At 40.7% G+C, this 17,563-nt stretch overlaps 1 protein-coding gene across 4 annotated transcripts in view; it reads right to left on the minus strand.

The window, feature by feature from the left end:
* Nucleotides 1-10,473, minus strand: part of FBN1 (fibrillin 1) — a 305,284-nt gene extending 294,811 nt beyond the window's left edge. For 3 of the 4 annotated variants that reach the window (XM_069097992.1, XM_069097993.1, XM_069097990.1), the window contains exons 1-2: nt 10,318-10,455; nt 9,186-9,590 (exon numbers count right to left, since the gene is read on the minus strand). In XM_069097992.1, the coding sequence (XP_068954093.1) occupies nt 9,186-9,349 (164 nt within the window). In that variant the 5' untranslated portion in view covers nt 9,350-9,590; nt 10,318-10,455. Of the gene's footprint in view, nt 1-9,185; nt 9,591-10,267 lie in introns of all 4 variants that reach the window. The other variant, XM_069097991.1, reaches the window with a different exon arrangement.
* Between the last annotated feature and the right edge of the window lie 7,090 nt (nt 10,474-17,563).

Here is a 17,563-nt window from a genome sequence, read left to right on the forward strand (position 1 = left end):
ATATTATATTATATTATATTATATTATATTATATTATATTATATTATATTATATTATATTATATTATATTATATTATATATTACATCTATATTATATCTCAGTATAAATGAGAATTTGGTCTATATCTGGGCCAGGAATTTCTAGGTTTAATATCATAGATGCTGACCTAAAACTAGTGTCAGGAACAGAATGGGAATTAAAATAATTCTCCAAAGCAGAAGATTTGGGGCTCAAGGGTGTTACTTTACAAAAGTAAACAGAATCACTCCTAAGAGGAAATGATCCATGGTATTTCTGCCTCCCATATGGTTACCTGCAGGGGATGACTGAGGTTAATGAATACCCACACCACTGCTTGGAATAGAGGAAGCCTGTATCTTTCCTTTGTTTCTTCTAGGGAACCTGTCATGCTCTAACCCATGTCTTCCTCTCTGCAAATTCTCACCTACTACCTCCCTGTATAAAACATCCCACTGCCTCAATCTCCTTAATCATAATCTAACCTGGGGTGGGGAACCCGTGGCCTCCATGCCTCATGTGGCTCTCTAGGTCCTCAAGTGTGGCCCTTTCACTTGAATCCAAACTTCACAGAATAAATTCCCTCAATAAAAAGATTTGTTCTGTAAAACTTAGTCTCAGTCAAAAGGCTGCAACCAAGATCCTCGAGAGGCCACATGTGAACTTGAGGCCATAGGTTCTCCACCTCTATTCTTTCCTTTCCACTTCCCCCAAATTCCCAGACATTCATGTTAAGGTTTTCTAATAACCTTAATGAAGGTATTAGAAAATTTCAATTTGAAGATCTCAAAATACATTTGACAGTATTTTCATTATTTTAATTTTTCTCTATTACAGCCTACTCTTTTCCCTCCTATCTATTTCTGTGGATATCACAACCCTAAAAAGAAAGTGTTCACCACCAACATCCTTAGCACTGTCAAAAGGATTAGCATCTGAAATAGAAATTGTTTTATCAATGCAAATGGCATTAAAGAAAATGGACCCTAAAGACTCTGAGATCTTTCCATGCAATTTGCAGCTGAAACCTCTTACATGACTTGTCTCCACCCCCCCCCCAGGCAGAATGGGAGCTTCTTGAGAGCAGGGACAGTCTTACATTCCTATTCATATTCCTGATACTTTGACACAAGTGTTTAATAAGTGCCTTTTAATTTATTCATTCATTATCTTCCATCTTAAAACACATCCCTGTGCTGCCCTTATTATCTCAAGTTCTGGTTATGAAGTTTCTGACAAAAAAATTAATGAAATCCATTAATTCTATGAAACTTAACAGTATTGTGCAATAAAATTCTATGTAAACAGCTATATCCTATAAGACAAGATATGTAATAGGGGCGGCCAGGTAGCACAGCGAGTAAGAGCACCGGCTCCAGTGTTGAGAACACCTGGAGATCGAATCCCGGGCTCAGACACTTAGCACCCACCCAGAAACACCTGGCCGTGTAACCTTGAGCAAGTTACTTAACCCCAATTGCTTAGGGGCGGCCAGGTGGCTCAACGAGTAAGAGCACCAGCTCCAGTGTCGGGATGACCTGGATCAAATCCGGGCTCAGATACTCAGCACCACACCCAGAAATAATAACTGGCCGTGTAACCTTGAGCAAGTTACTTAACCCCAATTGCTTAAAAAAAAAAAAAAGACAAGATATGTAAGACAATCCTATTCTGCCTCACTATCTTAAGAATCAATCATATTATATGTGTTTGGATTCTAACATTTGGCTTTAACATTTCCTACACATGGTCTAGGAATTCACAACATTTCAAAACATTAATGCAAAGCACTGATAGAAACAGAGTTGCCTCCTTTACACTAGGCTCTCTCCATATCTGGCACATACTTTCCCCAAATGGGAAAGTAATTAAGTGTTTTGTTTTAAGGAAGAATTTTCTTTCCATCACTTCTAACTCAGAGAAGGCTGAGTAAATAGATATGCCACTAATGTCAACAAAGGACTGAGATAAGCTGAGATGACAATGCCATATGAAAGCTGAGAACAAGATTTGCCATTACACAGACAAATCATCACAGCCCACAATCGCAAGTTTAATATATTCCTTGCCCCTTAGACTAAAAGGCTGACATTCCAATTAACTATTTATTACAAAATAGCAAATCAGAATAGAGGTAGTTGAAAGGACAACTAGGTCTGGTGTCAGAGGATATGGGTTTGAATCTTGGCTCTGCCAACTCCCCATCTGTGTGACCTTGGACAATCAATAATAGATACATAGATAGAAGCAAAGATACATAGAGATACACATGTATATGCAAGTAAATGTGCATATAATATGTATACTACATAGCAGTGCTTTTTCATCCAATACTTAAGAGTAGTAACATTGTGAATGTGGCTTCTCAGATACTCATTTTTTACTCTGAAAGCTCTCAAATAGGTGGTAATTTACTATAGGCTATAATGTAATATTCAGTTGAACACATTAATTATCACTAATGCTTACTGAACGAATAAACTGAGTACCCAGTATATGCACACTTAATATGAGCCACAATATAATATGGCAGTCATCTCAGGCTACATTAAGAGAAGTACAGCTTCCTGGAACAGGGATTTGCATTCCAGGGATACTGCATCTGCCCTAACTAGATCTCATTCAGAATATTGTGTTCAGTTCTGAGCCTCATAGTTTAAGAAGAACAGTAATAAATTAAAGAGTTTCCCAAGGAGGGAGAAAGGATTTAAGTCTATATCACATGCAGACCAACTGAAGGAACTGGAGATGTTTCACCTAGAGAAGAAAAGATGGGCAGAGGTAAGGGGAAATGTTAGCTTCCTTCAAGGATCTGAAGGACTTTTGTGTGGAGGGGGGATTACATTTGTTTTCTTTAGTCTCAGAAGGCAGAACCAGGAGCAAGGGTAAAAATTATAAAGTGGCCAACACAGGCTTAAAGTCAGGAAAGATTTCCTGGTAATTAATTAGAGTAGCCCCAAAGTGGAATAAGCTAACTCAAGACGTGTCAAGTAAAGGCTAGAAAACCACTTGTCAGATATGTTAAAGTGGAGAGTTCTTCAATATGCAGATTGGACTAGATTACCTATTAAGCTCCCTTTGAACTCTCAAATTATATGATACAGAAGAGATACTGGACTAGATACTACAGGATACAAAAACAAAAAGTAGTTGCTGCCTTCAAAGATTTTGCATTTTACTGATTTTGCATTTTACATGTCCATAAATCAAGATAACCTGCAGATGAGGAGAACATGAACAATTGTGGAGGCAGAGCTAAACTGAGCCCAAAAATAAGAAAAGACTTCTGAGAGGCAGAATTCAGTAGGAAATTCACTTCAGGGATACAGAACTAATTACCTTGTGTGGAAACAGAGAGGATAGAGATGGAATGGAGTGTTCAGAGCAGTTAGTATTTTGGCTGGAGCACAAAATGAATATAATATAATAATGTTGAGGAAGAATGGAAGGAGTCATACTTTGAAGAGTCTTAATTGCCAGGTTGTTAGTACTTTACACTAGAAGGAAGAGAGACTTACTCTAGATTTTCTAGATGCCCTATGAAATCCCTTCCAGCTCTAAAATTCTGTGATGGGATATTATGCTTTTTGTTCAAGATACACAGGTAACTAACAAATATATATATAGCCCAAAGCCACTCCTTAGTATATAAAGGGTCAAAGAAGAAACATAAACTATTTAAAACCATATGAAATACTGTCCCAAACTACTAATAAGAAAAATACACATCAAAACTACTCAAGAGTTGCATCATACATAGGAAAAAAATGACAAAAAAAAGAGAAAAGATGGAGTCACTATTGAATGGATTATAGAAAGACAGGTATACTAATGTACTTTATATAGAGCTATGAATTGTTCCAATCATTCTAGAAAACAATTTGGAATTATGCTAAGAAAGTGACTAACATTCTCACACCCTACAATTCAGAGATCTTACAATATTCCAGTATTGGCATATTCTCCCCAAGGGGTTAAAGACAGAAAGGTCTCATGTTTACCAAAATATTCACTGTTTTTAGTAGGAAAGAACTAGAAACAAAGAATATATCCATTAATTAGAGAATGGCCAAGCAAGTCACAGCATATGAATGTAAGGGAATGTTATGATAATATATGAAATTATAAATATGGTGAATACAGAGAAGCATGGGAAGACTTTTGTGAACTTATGATAACTGATGATAAAATAAGCAGAAGTAAGAAAAGAACATATACAATGACAACAGCAATGCAAATGGAAAGAATATCAACGAAACAATCAAAACATAATTCTGTGAAATTATAATAAGCAAGCTTGGACTGAAAGAAGAGACATGAGAAGTTACCTTCCCCTCATTCTTTGCAAAGGTGGGGGATGGGTAACGATAGATGTGGAACAGAATATAAACGTCAGACTTTTTCAATATGTGTTAACTTTTGTGTCATATTTTTCTCCTTTTTTTCTTTTTATGAGGAATAATTTTCTGGGTCAGGGGGAAGAAATATAAAAACCTAAGTTGTCAATAAATTTTTTTTCAAAAATGACATTAGGCTTTTAAATAACTTTGTAGACGTTTTCCAACTAACTTTTTCACATGAGTTATGTATTTCAATATTTTGATAGATATGTAGACTTAAAGTTTACAAAGTGCTTAACATTCATTGTCTTATATGACATTTACTACACTGGTATAGATTTCAACCCTCCACGCCTTCTCATGCTTTGAACCTCTTTTTCAAATCCAGCCATGCAACCCAGGAGTTTTGTGGGTGAATTCACTGATGTATAACTGACAAAAGTTGGGTACCTCTTGAAGTGAATATGAAGTATCTTACTGTAATTTAATTATGTCTAAACAAAAAAATCTGTAAAAATACATCTCAAAATGTATAACGGAAGTCAATGGGGAAATAAGATTGAACATACACATTTTCATTTTATATTCAATACATTACTATGCAGTTATATGTTACTTTACAATTGTTCCCTAGTTCTTTCATCAGTGTCTTGTTTGAGCTCTTTTAGAGCAAGAAATGAAATTTCATTTCCCATGTAAGATGTCTGTGCGGAGTGGAAAGAGAAATACATTTGGACCTAGATGGTCTGTGGCCAGAGTCTCATTCTGCTACTTGCTAGTTATGTGATCTTGGGTAAATCACTTCTAAGCCTTTTCTCTAAATGGGAACCTACCACGCTACCATGCATGAAGTTGCTTACTAAGTGTTTCCTGAATTGTTCTATTAAATGGACATCATCTATTTTATGGACATCATCACCCTGTGTGTTTTATATAAACAACTTCAATAGGGCAAAACTAGTCACCTGGGTCATAATCTACTTTATCTGTCTCTTTATTTTAAAGACCATGCAAACCTCTCAAAATAAAGACTGAAAAGTATGCTCCTTCTGAGCTTCCCTATTGGTCCAACAAAAAGATTTATGGCCATATTGGGCTATGACAAGCTTTTAAATAATATTCTGCTCCATATTTTATTATTGGACTCATCAAATAAAACTTTAAAATTGCTTTTTTTAAGGAAAAATAGAACTTCATAAAGTCTACAATTCTTTTTCTGTCTCTTGTCTTGAAGGCCTTTATGTTAATAACAGACTTCTGTGTAATCAATCTCACAGAGTCTTCCAGTCAAACATATCTGGTATGTGTGCCCTCTGGACTTAATGTAGTTTTCTAGTAATAACACCTCCATAACACAAAATAAACAAACAAACAAAGCTGAAACGGAAACTTAAAGGGGCAAACCGTCTAAAATACAACCTCTATCAGGTAACTATAAACCAAGCAATGGGAAGAGAAGACCTTCATCTATCCTCCCAGCAGCTTGGACGAAAGAATTTTACTTTAAAGCATTTTGCCCTTTGACCAAAAACTGTAATATGTCCTTATTTGGGAAATAAAGAAATCATAAATAAATGATGCATAACCAGCACTGTTCCAGGAGAGGTTGTTCTAAGATTGGACTGTTTCCCACACTTTCCCCTAATCACAGGAGTTCAGAGCTTAGCTGGGAAAAAGTTTTCCTGAACTACAATCCTAACAATAAAGCTAAGATTACATTATTTTTTTCATAAAATCTTTTGACATGACTAATCAAAACCCACATAAAGTAAAATTACTTTTAAGTTTATTATTTTAAAATATGTTTCAAACTTGTAAAAGTCTCATTTGAAAATAGAGCAAAATTTCATTTTTTTAAGGAGTGGGTAGGGACCACACTCATTCCATTAAAAAAAAAGATTCCCTTCAAAAATGGAATCTGGTAATATACCCTAGGAAAACACTACAAGACTTGGAAAGAGGCTGAAGGATGCTTAAATTTCCACTGTGGAACAAATTCTGACTTGGGGGTGGGGGAAAGGGAGGGGAGACATGGGATGCCTGCCATAGGGTGGGAAGAGAGAAAGACAGGCCAGAGGGGAAACACCCTAATAGGGAAACCCAAGCAGGTCCCTAGCTTATGAAATGGGGAGGGTCAGGAAAGCTAGCCAGAGAGAGAGAGAAAGAGACACCCAGAAGGGGATATCTGAGTAGGTTGTTAGCCACCTGTCACATCAGGGAAAAGCCAAGAAGGCAATATTTAATGGTGAGACTAGACTGGCATATGGGGGAAGTTAATGTGTCTAAAACACATTTTAACAGGCAGCAAGTTACTGACACTGAAAGTTGCTGCCACCAACTGGGCATCACATAACTTTGAAACTACCTGTTGTCAGAATCATTTTTATTCCACAAGACCAACATTTTCATGAAAATTCCACAAACACAGGCTTTTGTCATAAATAAAGAAGGTTCTTAAATAGAAATCATTTTTAAACTATTGAATTGTGTAAACCATCAGCAATTACCAGAAAAATATGGAAAATTTTCCACCACTGGAAATGTTTATGATCTCAGCGCACCCATTTAAAGGTCTAGTCATCTAGAATTTTAATTGTAGTAGAAAAAGTAGGTTTTTAAATATAGCATTTTAAAGTCGGCTTTTAAAATACTTGTATTCTCCTTTAAATTTCTGTCTAAAGCATATTTTGTTTGAAAAAAACTATTCAAAGTTAATCATTATAATCTTTATTCTACAATAGCATCTATAAATATCACAATAATAGCAGCAAATATTAAAACTAATTGTGAGGTATTTTGACCTTTTAAGAAAAGATTTGCAACAATAGGAGTTCCTAATGGCTTCTTGGTATATTTTTTTTTGTAATTAAAGAGAGCTAGTCTGCCTAAAAGGAGTCAGTGCCTAGTTTCAGAAATGTAATAGTTTCCATTAAACAACAAAAGAAAACAGTGTTTAGTTTCAGTTCTCAAACTATGGTCTTGGATCCCCAGAGAGAATATGATTGTTAACAGCACGATATGGACAAGACAGATAAGGGTTCTGATCAATCTTGATGGCCCCTCTGAAGACTAGCATATTCCTGAAGACCCTACTACTTTCAAAAAATAAAACCATAAAAATGTGTTTTTATTAAATTGAGCCCTTTAAAATAATTATTTAAATCAAGTTTTAGATCCATGTGATTTAAAACCACAATATTTTATACACAGTCCAGAAATGTCAGAGAGAAAGTAGGTTAAAAAAAGACTTAATATACTATTAAAGTTGGTCCAATGAAATTATATCAGGGTGGATTAAATTTTTATAATAGTCTCAACAGTTGAACTTGTTTTCATCAATAAACTGCAATGGTAGCATGTTGATGAGTGGAATTTCTTGGGTTTTCTTTAGGTTTATGACAAAACCCCAAATTCCAGCTTTGAGCCAGTGACAGTATCTAAGATTAAGAAGTGCCAGTTGAACTGTTCATTCAATACTGTGATAGCACATAGTGAAAGCAAGTCAAATTAATTTCTCCCCTACATGCTTGTGGATCTCCACATATATCGCAGGGTCTTCTAGGTTTATAAGTAATATCCAGCACTTAATAATATCTAAAGTATAAGGAACTTGACATAAAACTTCAGTATAAATAAATATTTAAGTATCTAGATATTAATAGCTATCTTTATTTCACAGATTCATAGGATTTAAGAAGAATATCCAAAAGTTATCCAACCTTTTCAGCCTCAGTTTCTCCATCTGTAAAATGAGAGTCAAACTTCTAAGATTAACTTTTAAATTCCAGCTCAAAAATCTATGATGCTATGCTCTAGCATCCACAATTCTGCTTCCATGAAGATATGCACCTAAGCAGTAAGAGGTAGATGAGTTTTTGTTCTAAACTAAAAAAAAAAAAAATCATCAGGGGAAGTGATTCCTAGCCCCTCCCCCCACATTCAGGAGTCAGATCTGCTATTCCACAGTCCTTACAATTAAACTCAATATCTAACAAAACTTTTGAAGGTAAATATTTTCTATAGCAGGGATTTCTGTCATAATAGGTATTAAAATCCTACATATGATTATGAACACATACATATATAACTAATTTGACATCTGACAGCATCTTTGCTTCACTAAATTGGTGAATTCTAAGCTAACCTTAAAAACAAGTTCTCAGATATATTTTTGTGTTTCCTATATGATCATGTAAAAAGCAACCTTACCTAGGAAACTCATTTCTTGAACTTCTAGACATAGCTTTTTAAAAGGGATAGATAGGTATGATCGGACACTCCAGAAGTTTTCTTTCATTCTGTATCATCCCGTTTATTCATTCCCCTTCCTTCCCTAAATATAGTATATCTGCATAGAACAAGTCAGAGAGAAACTTTCCCCTAAACAATAAGATCCACCCGCCTCAGGCTCTGTATGGAATCTTGTTCCTTATTTCCAGAGATAGCTCCACCCTACCCACCAACCACTGTCCCCTGGACTTAACCCTGGGTTAGGTTCCTTTTGACCAGTACTGGCCTACACTCCCTCTCTTTTCTTTACTAACCCTATTCGTTCTAGCAACTCATGTCCAAAAAGAACAAGGAACCCCTAGTTCAGACACTTCGAAAAGGTGACACGGGCACAGATTAAGGCTAGCAACCTTTCAAAGGTCAGCAGCACCCAAAGCCACCCCTTCTTGGGCCAGAGATGCTCAAAGATCTTACTATCAGCAATCAGTGGCAATCAACTTTTCCTGCCCCCTGTCCTTTAAGGTTTCCTTTGGATCTCAGTACTCAAGAAGGGAGACAAGGAAAGGCACACAAAACAAGCTAGCCTATTCAGTTACCCTTTGAGCGCATCGTGTCCGCCTCCGCCTCTTCTCTTTGCCCGGCTGGCTCTGGTTTCCTTCACATTCCCTGTCTCTGAATTCCCTTCAGCACCATGGCTCGTGTAGGAAGACAAGAGCACTGTAAATCCCAGGGCTAGCTCCAGCAGACCCCCTCTCCGCATGGTGCCGATCAGCCGCGGGCTCCCTTCCTCCCTCCTCCTCCTCCTCCTCTTCCTCCTCTGCCTCCTCCTCCTCCTCCTCCTTCTGCTGTGCCGGGCTGGGGCTGGGGCTGCTGCTGCTGCGCCCCTGAGCGCGCAGCTCCGCTGGGGCTCCTCGCTCCGCACGGCTCGTTCCCCTGGGCCCGAGCGCCTCTCGTCACCCTTCAGGCACCGCCTCTCTCCCGCTTCAAGCAGCTCCCGCCAGCTGCAACAGAAGGACAAATACCCCAAGAGGGGGGACGGAATTAAAATCTCCGGGGTTGTCCCATCCCCGCGATACCCTCCTTCCGTGATGCTGACAGTGGCGAGCCAGGGAGGACAGAAGAAGGGTCGCCCGCCGCAGTCCAGGCGCCCAAGCACTGGTTCCCGCCCGCTCCTTCTGCCTCTCCAGCGCATCCAGGAAAGAGCTCAGCGAAAAGTACCCGTGTCCTGAGCTGTCCCGGGCCAGACCAAACCAGAGTCTCAGGCCCCGGGAACGGGAACCTTTATGCATTCTTTTTTTTGTTTTTCCATGGCACAAAGTGTTTTGCCAAATGCCCCGGCTCCAACCCTGGCTCTCTAATGAAAGCCTCAAGGCTTAGGGACCCGCCCCGCCGACCGGGGGCCGGCTCTTGGAGAGAGGTCCGGGCGCTGCCACCACCTCCAGAGCATCTGATTCCCAAGCCCGGCACCCGAGAGCCCCGGGCCAGGAAGCTGTCAGGCAGGGGAGGGCCAGCGCCAGCGCCAGCTGCAGGCGTTCCGGGACAGCCCCTCACCCCAGTCCCTGTCCCGGCCCCCCCACCCCACCCCCCGCCCCGGCGCAAACGCAAAAAGCCGCGGTGGCCGAAGCTCAAGCCCCGGCGGCCGCACCGACCCCCCATAAGGATCCCGGGCTGTACCCACTAGAGTGACCCCGACTGAGGCTCCCCGAAGAGGCGACGTGGGCTGCCTACCCCTGTGGCTGTTGAGCCCTTAGCCGCCGCCGCCGCTGCTGCAGCCTCCGCCGCTCTTCTCGCAGCTGTCCCAGCTGTGGCCGCCTCTCCTACTCCGGCACCCACCGTCTCTGCCGCGACTCCCGCGGCCCCCTCCTCTCCCCACCTCTTCAAGTATCGTCCGCGCAGCGGTTTCTCGCGAGAGAAATATTTTTTTTCAAAAAAAAAGAAAGAAAATGACACCCCCCCATCCCCCTCATCACCACCCCCACCCCCCGGCCCCATCCATTCCCTCCCTTTCCACTCCCCTTTGCCAGCCGCAGTCTTAGCCCTGGGGCCTCCCCTCCCAGGATTGGGGAGAAGTGTCGGGGGGCGGGAGGGGGTGGGAGGAGAGAGGAGGGGAGACATGTCCGGGACCTCCTTGGTCCGGGCTCTTACGTCTGGGAGGGGTGGGGATGAGAAAAGGTGGTTTAGCGGTTTCGCCTACTCTGCGGCTGGGAAGTCTAGACCGGAGATTAACCTCTCCCGTGATCGCAAAAGTCTGACCCGGGAGGGAGCCGTGCCACCTGCACCAAGAATGTGTAAGGGGTGGGGGGCAGTGGAACTGGCCAAGGCCAAGGGGGAGGTGGGGTGCAGTCCCCCCCACCCCAAATCCTGGAGAACCCACAGTCCTCCGTTTTCCAAAGCTCCCGGCCCCGCCTCCCCTTCGCTAGAGCCGCAGCCCCACGCGCCAGGCAGCGGGTGCACCGCTGGAAGGGAGGGATGTGACCAGATGTGCATCGCCCGCCCTTTGGAGCTCCAGAACCGAGAGAAGTTCTGGGGACTCACTCCGGATCGAGGGCTGGAGGCGTCAAGCTGCCAGAAAATTTCAGCCATCTGCCCTCTTTTCGCTACCTGGTTCGAGGAGTCCGCTAGCCGGCACTTTCTGGGCTCGGTTCAGGCCACATTGTGTCTGACTGTCTGGATAGTCGGAACAGAGCGTCTGGCTCCTACTGTTGGTTTATTTTTGTGGATGCTGGAACCTGGCAAGTAGACCGAAGGAGGTGATGGCCTCTTGTGTGACCGGCACAGATAAAAGCAAGGTTCCCTTAGGACGATAAATCCACCCCCACCCCTCTCCTAAACACACATATGCAACACATTCAGAACCCCCTCTCCCGGAGGTGCGGAGCTAACCATGGAGTTAGAGGTTTCCGAAGAGGAAAAAAATGGTATGGTATTTATGTTACCCTTATAAGGGAAATGGCTCCGGTGTTGGCTGCACCTTTTTAGCAGTACTTAAGAAAGGGAAAGCGGTTGAACCCAGAGCTTGAGGAGTCGGAGACAACAAGGAAATCCGCTATTAACAGCCCGTCGCTACTAAACCTAAGGCACCAGTCCAACCCTACCAAAAAAGGGTTACTTGATAACAAATAAACTAAACTATCAGGCTGCAATTTTATCCACTGTTAACTTCTGCATCTGTTACTGAAAGGGACTGCATGTTAATGACTAGTACAGAAGAACTTAAAATTTAAAAAAAAATTGGAGTCCTATTCAAAATTCTGTAGTGTGAAGGCTGAGCAAGTTTGCTAATTTGACTAATTCTTTCGAATTATAGGATCTTGGCCACTTGGAAGGGAAGGGAGGGACTTCAGAGATTATCTAGCCCTCCCTACGTATATCTTTGAAGAGGAAACAGACTTGAAGTGATTGGCCCGAATTCTCAGGGCTAGTAAGTGTCAGTAGTGAGATTTGAACCCGGGTGTAGCTTTACCATATATTTCCTGATTTAATGATATGGAACCTCCTTCTACTAAGAAAGATCTCATCTCCTTTACAATTTAGTAGAAAGTTTTGAAGAATCACTGTGTTTAAAAAAAAAAAAAAGATTGCCCTAATCATCCCAGAGCTTTGCTCCAAAGAAAGGACATGGTGTCAGCACCCTAACCCACTCCTTCACTCTGTCTAAGCCATCATTCAGAGGGGTTCTCTGCTGCAGCATCGATTTCTTGCCTTCCAACACTCCTGCTTCCTCCTTGGGTTTGAGGACTGAGGATGTCCAGTCATTGCACAGTGCAGGTGGAGGGAAGGCTGTTCCTATTCTAAGCCAAATTGTACCAACATTGGCATCTAGCACCCAGCTTTCAACTCCTACTAAATATTTCCCAGGTGAAAAAATTAATTGTTACTTTCTCTGTTGAACCTCTCCAAACTTAGAGAGATTAGTGCTTGGACAGCAGACAGTATGTCACCCACCTTTCTACTGTGATAGAGTTGGGCTACACCCATATAGCATTTTAAAATAATATCTGTTATTTATGTAACACCTCAAAGGGTGCAAAATGCTTTATATAAATTATCAGGATATATATGTCTATATAAATATATAATAACTATGTGTGTGTGTTATTTGTATGAGAGGCAGCTTTGCTTAGTAAACAGCATGATGGTCTTGGAGTCAGAAAGACCTGGGTTCAAGTCTTGCCTCTGACACATTGACTCTGTGACCCTGAATAAGTAACTGAATCCCTCAGTGCTCCAGGTAACTAAGATGTGTATACACATATACACAGAAGTACATACATATGTATATAAGTATATGTGTGCACACACGTGTATATATATATATAGAGAGAGAGAAAGTATACAGAACTTGTCAACCTTCAGGGGCAGAGGGAGTTTAATGATCTAGAATTTTGAAATGCCACTAAAATCACAAGTCCAGCTTATGTCCTGTTATTGCATAAATAGGTAGGTAGGTAGACAGACACATATGTATATATGTGTGTAGACAAAAGTATGTATATATTTTACTACCTTAATAAATACAACAACACATCTTTTTAAAATTATAGTTCAATTCATTTATTGAATGAGAATTTTATTAAGGTCAACTTACTCTTTTCTTTGCTTTGGATTTCATTTCTCTTGAGGAAACTTGATCCCACAGTTATCTTTCTTTTCTATCATTTTCAATCTCTCCCTTACTGGAAGAGCTTCTGACTTTAAATATACATAATTCTTCCTTATCTTAAAACAGAAAACAAAAACAAGGACAACTTTGGTCCTTTTCTCTTTCCAGCTATAATCCTATCTCCTTCCTTTCCCAGCCAAGCTCCTCAAAGGAGTATTCAATACTTACTGCCTCCATTTCCTCATCACTCATCACCTACCTCCCTTAACTTTCTGAAATAACTGCCTCCTAGCCAAATCCAATGATCTTTTAATGCTTCTTATTCTCCTCTGTCTTCCCACTACACTTGACATGTTGATCACCCCCTCCTTTTTGATTCTCTTTACCTAGCTTCTGAGACCCAGCTTGCAAGGAAATGATCCTAATTTATTACTGAAAGAGGTGAAAAATATGTTTATATTATGATATGTCCAAAACAGCATTGATTTTAACTATTGTAAAAAAAAAACATATGGATCGCGGGATTTACTCCCCAAAGAAGCAGATTCCAAGCATTGGCCAATAATACTTACCCTGGCATAGGAAAGTGTTTGGACCCAATAGCCAATGACAAGAAAAGATTCCCAGCATTTAAGGGCTCCTATAAGGTATATGTGCCAGTTCAGCTGTGTCAGTAAATGGGGATCCAGAATATTGGTCAGCAAACTGAGGGAGAGTTAAATCCAACTTGCCACCTGTTTTTGTATAGCCTCTAAGATAAGAATGGTTTTTACATTTTTAAAATACAATAAAACTTTATTTTAGAATGTAAAAGTCATTCTTAGCTCAAGGGCCATACAAAATCAGCCTAACAGCTGGCTTTGACCAGCTGCCTGTAGTTTGACAACTAGTGATCTAGAACAAGGATGCTGGTTGCAAAAATCAAGTTTAGTCTGACAGGCGAGATCATACCCTGATTAAGTGTGGGGACATGAGATCAGAGGGCCATCTTGCCTCAGATTGTGGAATGTGTACAAGGCATAGGAGAAAAAGGCAATTTCATCATCAGTAGTCAACCTAGAGGGCTCTGTTGGAAAACTACTTCAGGCAGACTGCCACAATAGGGAAGACAGTGGAAGACTAGAGAAAAGTGAGCTTCCAGGGAACTTACACATAAAGACTGTTGTTTGTCCTTCATTCCTGGAGAGGACCATGACACCAGGGAGGTGATGACATGACATGCGAGTGAATTGGATTTAAGTGAGTGAGGGCTGTGCAAAGTCACCAGAGTCATCTAGTGGCAAAATGTAGCAAACATAAAGATATCCAGATAAGAAGGGAGAGAAGCACCATGGCCTGAAATAAACATACAGATGAGAATGAGTGAGATAGCTTGGGGACTTATTTAAGGACAAGCTTTTCCTATGTAACAGAGGCCTGACTAATGAGCCCAAACCTTAGGAAGATGAACAGAGTGCCACCCTGATGCACTTCTCACATGTATTTTGGAGTGTTTGTAGACATTTTGGAACTAGTTCTCGTCTGCTAACCATATGGTAAAGAGGAGCCTCTTTTGATAGGCTTTGGCTAGCTAGTCAGAAATGGGGGTTCATTCAAAAGTTATTTATTGATCTCATCCTAACTCTTGGTTTGACTTCCTCCAGTGTGGTGGTGTTCTAAGAAGAGAGACATGCTACTATAAGGGGAATGGCCTCTGGTCCTCCCCATCCAAGGTTGACATGTGGTCCACGAATACAAGCCTTGCTTTTTTTGCCTCTGATCTTGTTCTTTTGTTTAGGTGAAGGAGAGTGAAACCTGTGACTTTGTAAATTTTGAAAGGTCAAGAACCATTGCTTACAAACAGTCCCTGAGTGGAATTCAGGCTGGGTTTTCCAGCCATTCTAACATATCGATGCCCCTAGGAATGAGAAACAATCTCCAGAACCCAGCCCAGAAGTAATGAGGCTTATCCAGGAACAATGTTGCATTCAGACATGACCACAGTGGAACTGATGAATGCTATATAGAAATTGTGATAAGTCTGATCCTGTTGTCTTTAGAGATCAAGATGATAAGGAGGTCTCCAGTAGAGCATCTCAGGAGTCTGTGTTTGGACTTAAACATATTTGTTAGTAACTTGGATAAAGGTATAAGCAGTGTGGTGTCCCCATCAAAACCACAGATATCATAAAGCTAAGAGGGATAGCTAAAACACTTGGTGAGAGCTAGGATCCAAAAGCATCAGGCTAGAACATTTTGCAGAATCTAATAAGATGAAATTTAGTAGAGATAAATGGAAAGTCTTACATGTAGGTTCAAAAGGAAATCTACTCCAAGTACATGATAAGGGAAGTTTGAAAAAGAGCTGGTGATTGTACTGAACCTTAAGCTCAGTAGGAGTGGGGTGGTACGAAAGTCAGGAAAGTTAATGAGATCTTGGGATGCATTGAGAGTAAGCATTTCTAGCAATAGGAAGATAATCTCTCCTGAGCAGATCATATCTGAAGATCTGTATTCATTTCAGGTTGCCATATTTTAGTGGTAGTGAGTAATGTTCTAACTCTTTCACATCTCATCCCCAGCATCCCAGGGTGCTTTGAGGGATTTGTGAGTACCTCTTTTCTACTGGGGCACCTATGTGTATAGTGGATAGTGTTGTATAGAGTGCCAGGCCTGGAGTCAAAAAGGCTCCTCTTCCTGAGTTCAAATCTGGTCTCAGACACTTAGTGTGACCCTAAGCAAGTCACTTAACCTGTTTACCTCAGTTTCCTCATCTGTAAAATGAACTAGAGAAGGAAATGGCAAGCCACTCCAATATCTTTATCAAGAAAGTCCCAATGAGGTCACACAGAGTCCAACATGGCTGAAAAATGCCTGAACAACTTCTCTACTGACTTTGTTTCAAGTGCCCATTGACTTCATTCTTCCTATTATTAGTTGCCAGTGACTAGAACCCCAGTTCCATTTAACCACTTGGCATCAACTAGTTTTTTATAAAAAGGATATTTACTTTGAAATTATAGCAAGAATAAATGTACAAACATTTTCAATGTCTTGGGGGAATAATCTTTCTTATCAGAATTCCTATATAGCATCAGTCTCACCAAGTTTATGTCCAAAGGTGGCATGATTGTTGACTGTTTTGGTCTTAGCTACTGCTAGGTCAGGGTCCCAGGAGGTCAATCCTTGCTCCTCTGGGCACCAATGCTGTATTAGCTACAGACCCACACTATGGAACTCTGGGATGCTGGGGGATCTTGTCCTTCTGAAATTCACAAGATTTAAGGCTCTACTCTTCACCTAGAACAGAAAAAGACAAATGCAAAAGCTGAGGACCAAGTCACTTTCATAGATCCACATAACCTCAGAGAGGGAGAAGTACTCAAGGTCTCCCCGCACAGACTTGTCTCTCACAGGACACTGTGAGTGAAAAAGTCACTTAAGATTCCCCCAAGGGCCCTGAGGTGAGGAGAAATAGAAGCTAAGGCTTTTTGAATGCCTTCTCGGCCAATAAAAGAGCTTTCTATTCACTACATGGTTAGTCAACTGGAACCATTTGTTTATACATACGCCCTAGTCTCTCCAAGGTGCTGTTCTTACATGTTATTCTGACTCTCCATGAAACAAACTCCTAGCTTCTCTACATGGAGGGGCACCAAGAGATGCAATCCAAGGCATCCTGCATATGTGCCAGACTTCCATTATGTTAACAAAACAAAAACAAAACAAAGCAAAAAACTCTGATAGGCAACAGGGCATCCAAATTAGACTGTGACCTTCTTGAGAACAGTGACTATTGCCTTTCTTTGTATCCTGAGCTTTTAATACAGTGCCTGGCACATTGCAAGCATTTTTCAAATAATCGTTGATTGACTAACTAGTGAAAGACTATAAGTTCATGCCATATGGGAATCAGTTGTTTTGCTTAGAAAGAATACTCAGAGGTACTTGAAGACTCAGATTTCTTCAAGTATTTGAAGAATAGATTTGACTGGTAGATGAAGGGAATGATGTAGTTATCGTTTTCCTAGATTTTAGCAAAAATGGTAAATTATCTCGTATTATCTTGTGTGAAGATGGAGAGATACAGTCTAGAATCTAGACTTCAGATATTAGTACAATTAGATGGTCAAATAGCCCAATCCATAGAGTCAAAATTGCAATGTTAGCTTTGGTCTTTTTTGGTCTTTAGTGGGGTGCTCAAGCTTGTTCTTTCTGGTACCAAATAGCAGAAATGGGAGTAACTGGTGGATGCAATGAAAAGGCAAATTTAGGCTTGACATAAGTGAAAAAAAAACCACTTCCTAACAATTAGAGCTATTCAAAAAGAGAATGGGCAGCTTTGGGAAGAGTACACTGGTTGCCTTAGAGGTCTACAGGAAAAAAGTTAGG

This window comes from Petaurus breviceps, unplaced genomic scaffold (assembly GCF_028583685.1).
Source record: "Petaurus breviceps papuanus isolate PSGF00001 unplaced genomic scaffold, PetGlider_PUasm1.0 37, whole genome shotgun sequence".
NCBI lineage: Eukaryota > Metazoa > Chordata > Mammalia > Diprotodontia > Petauridae > Petaurus > Petaurus breviceps.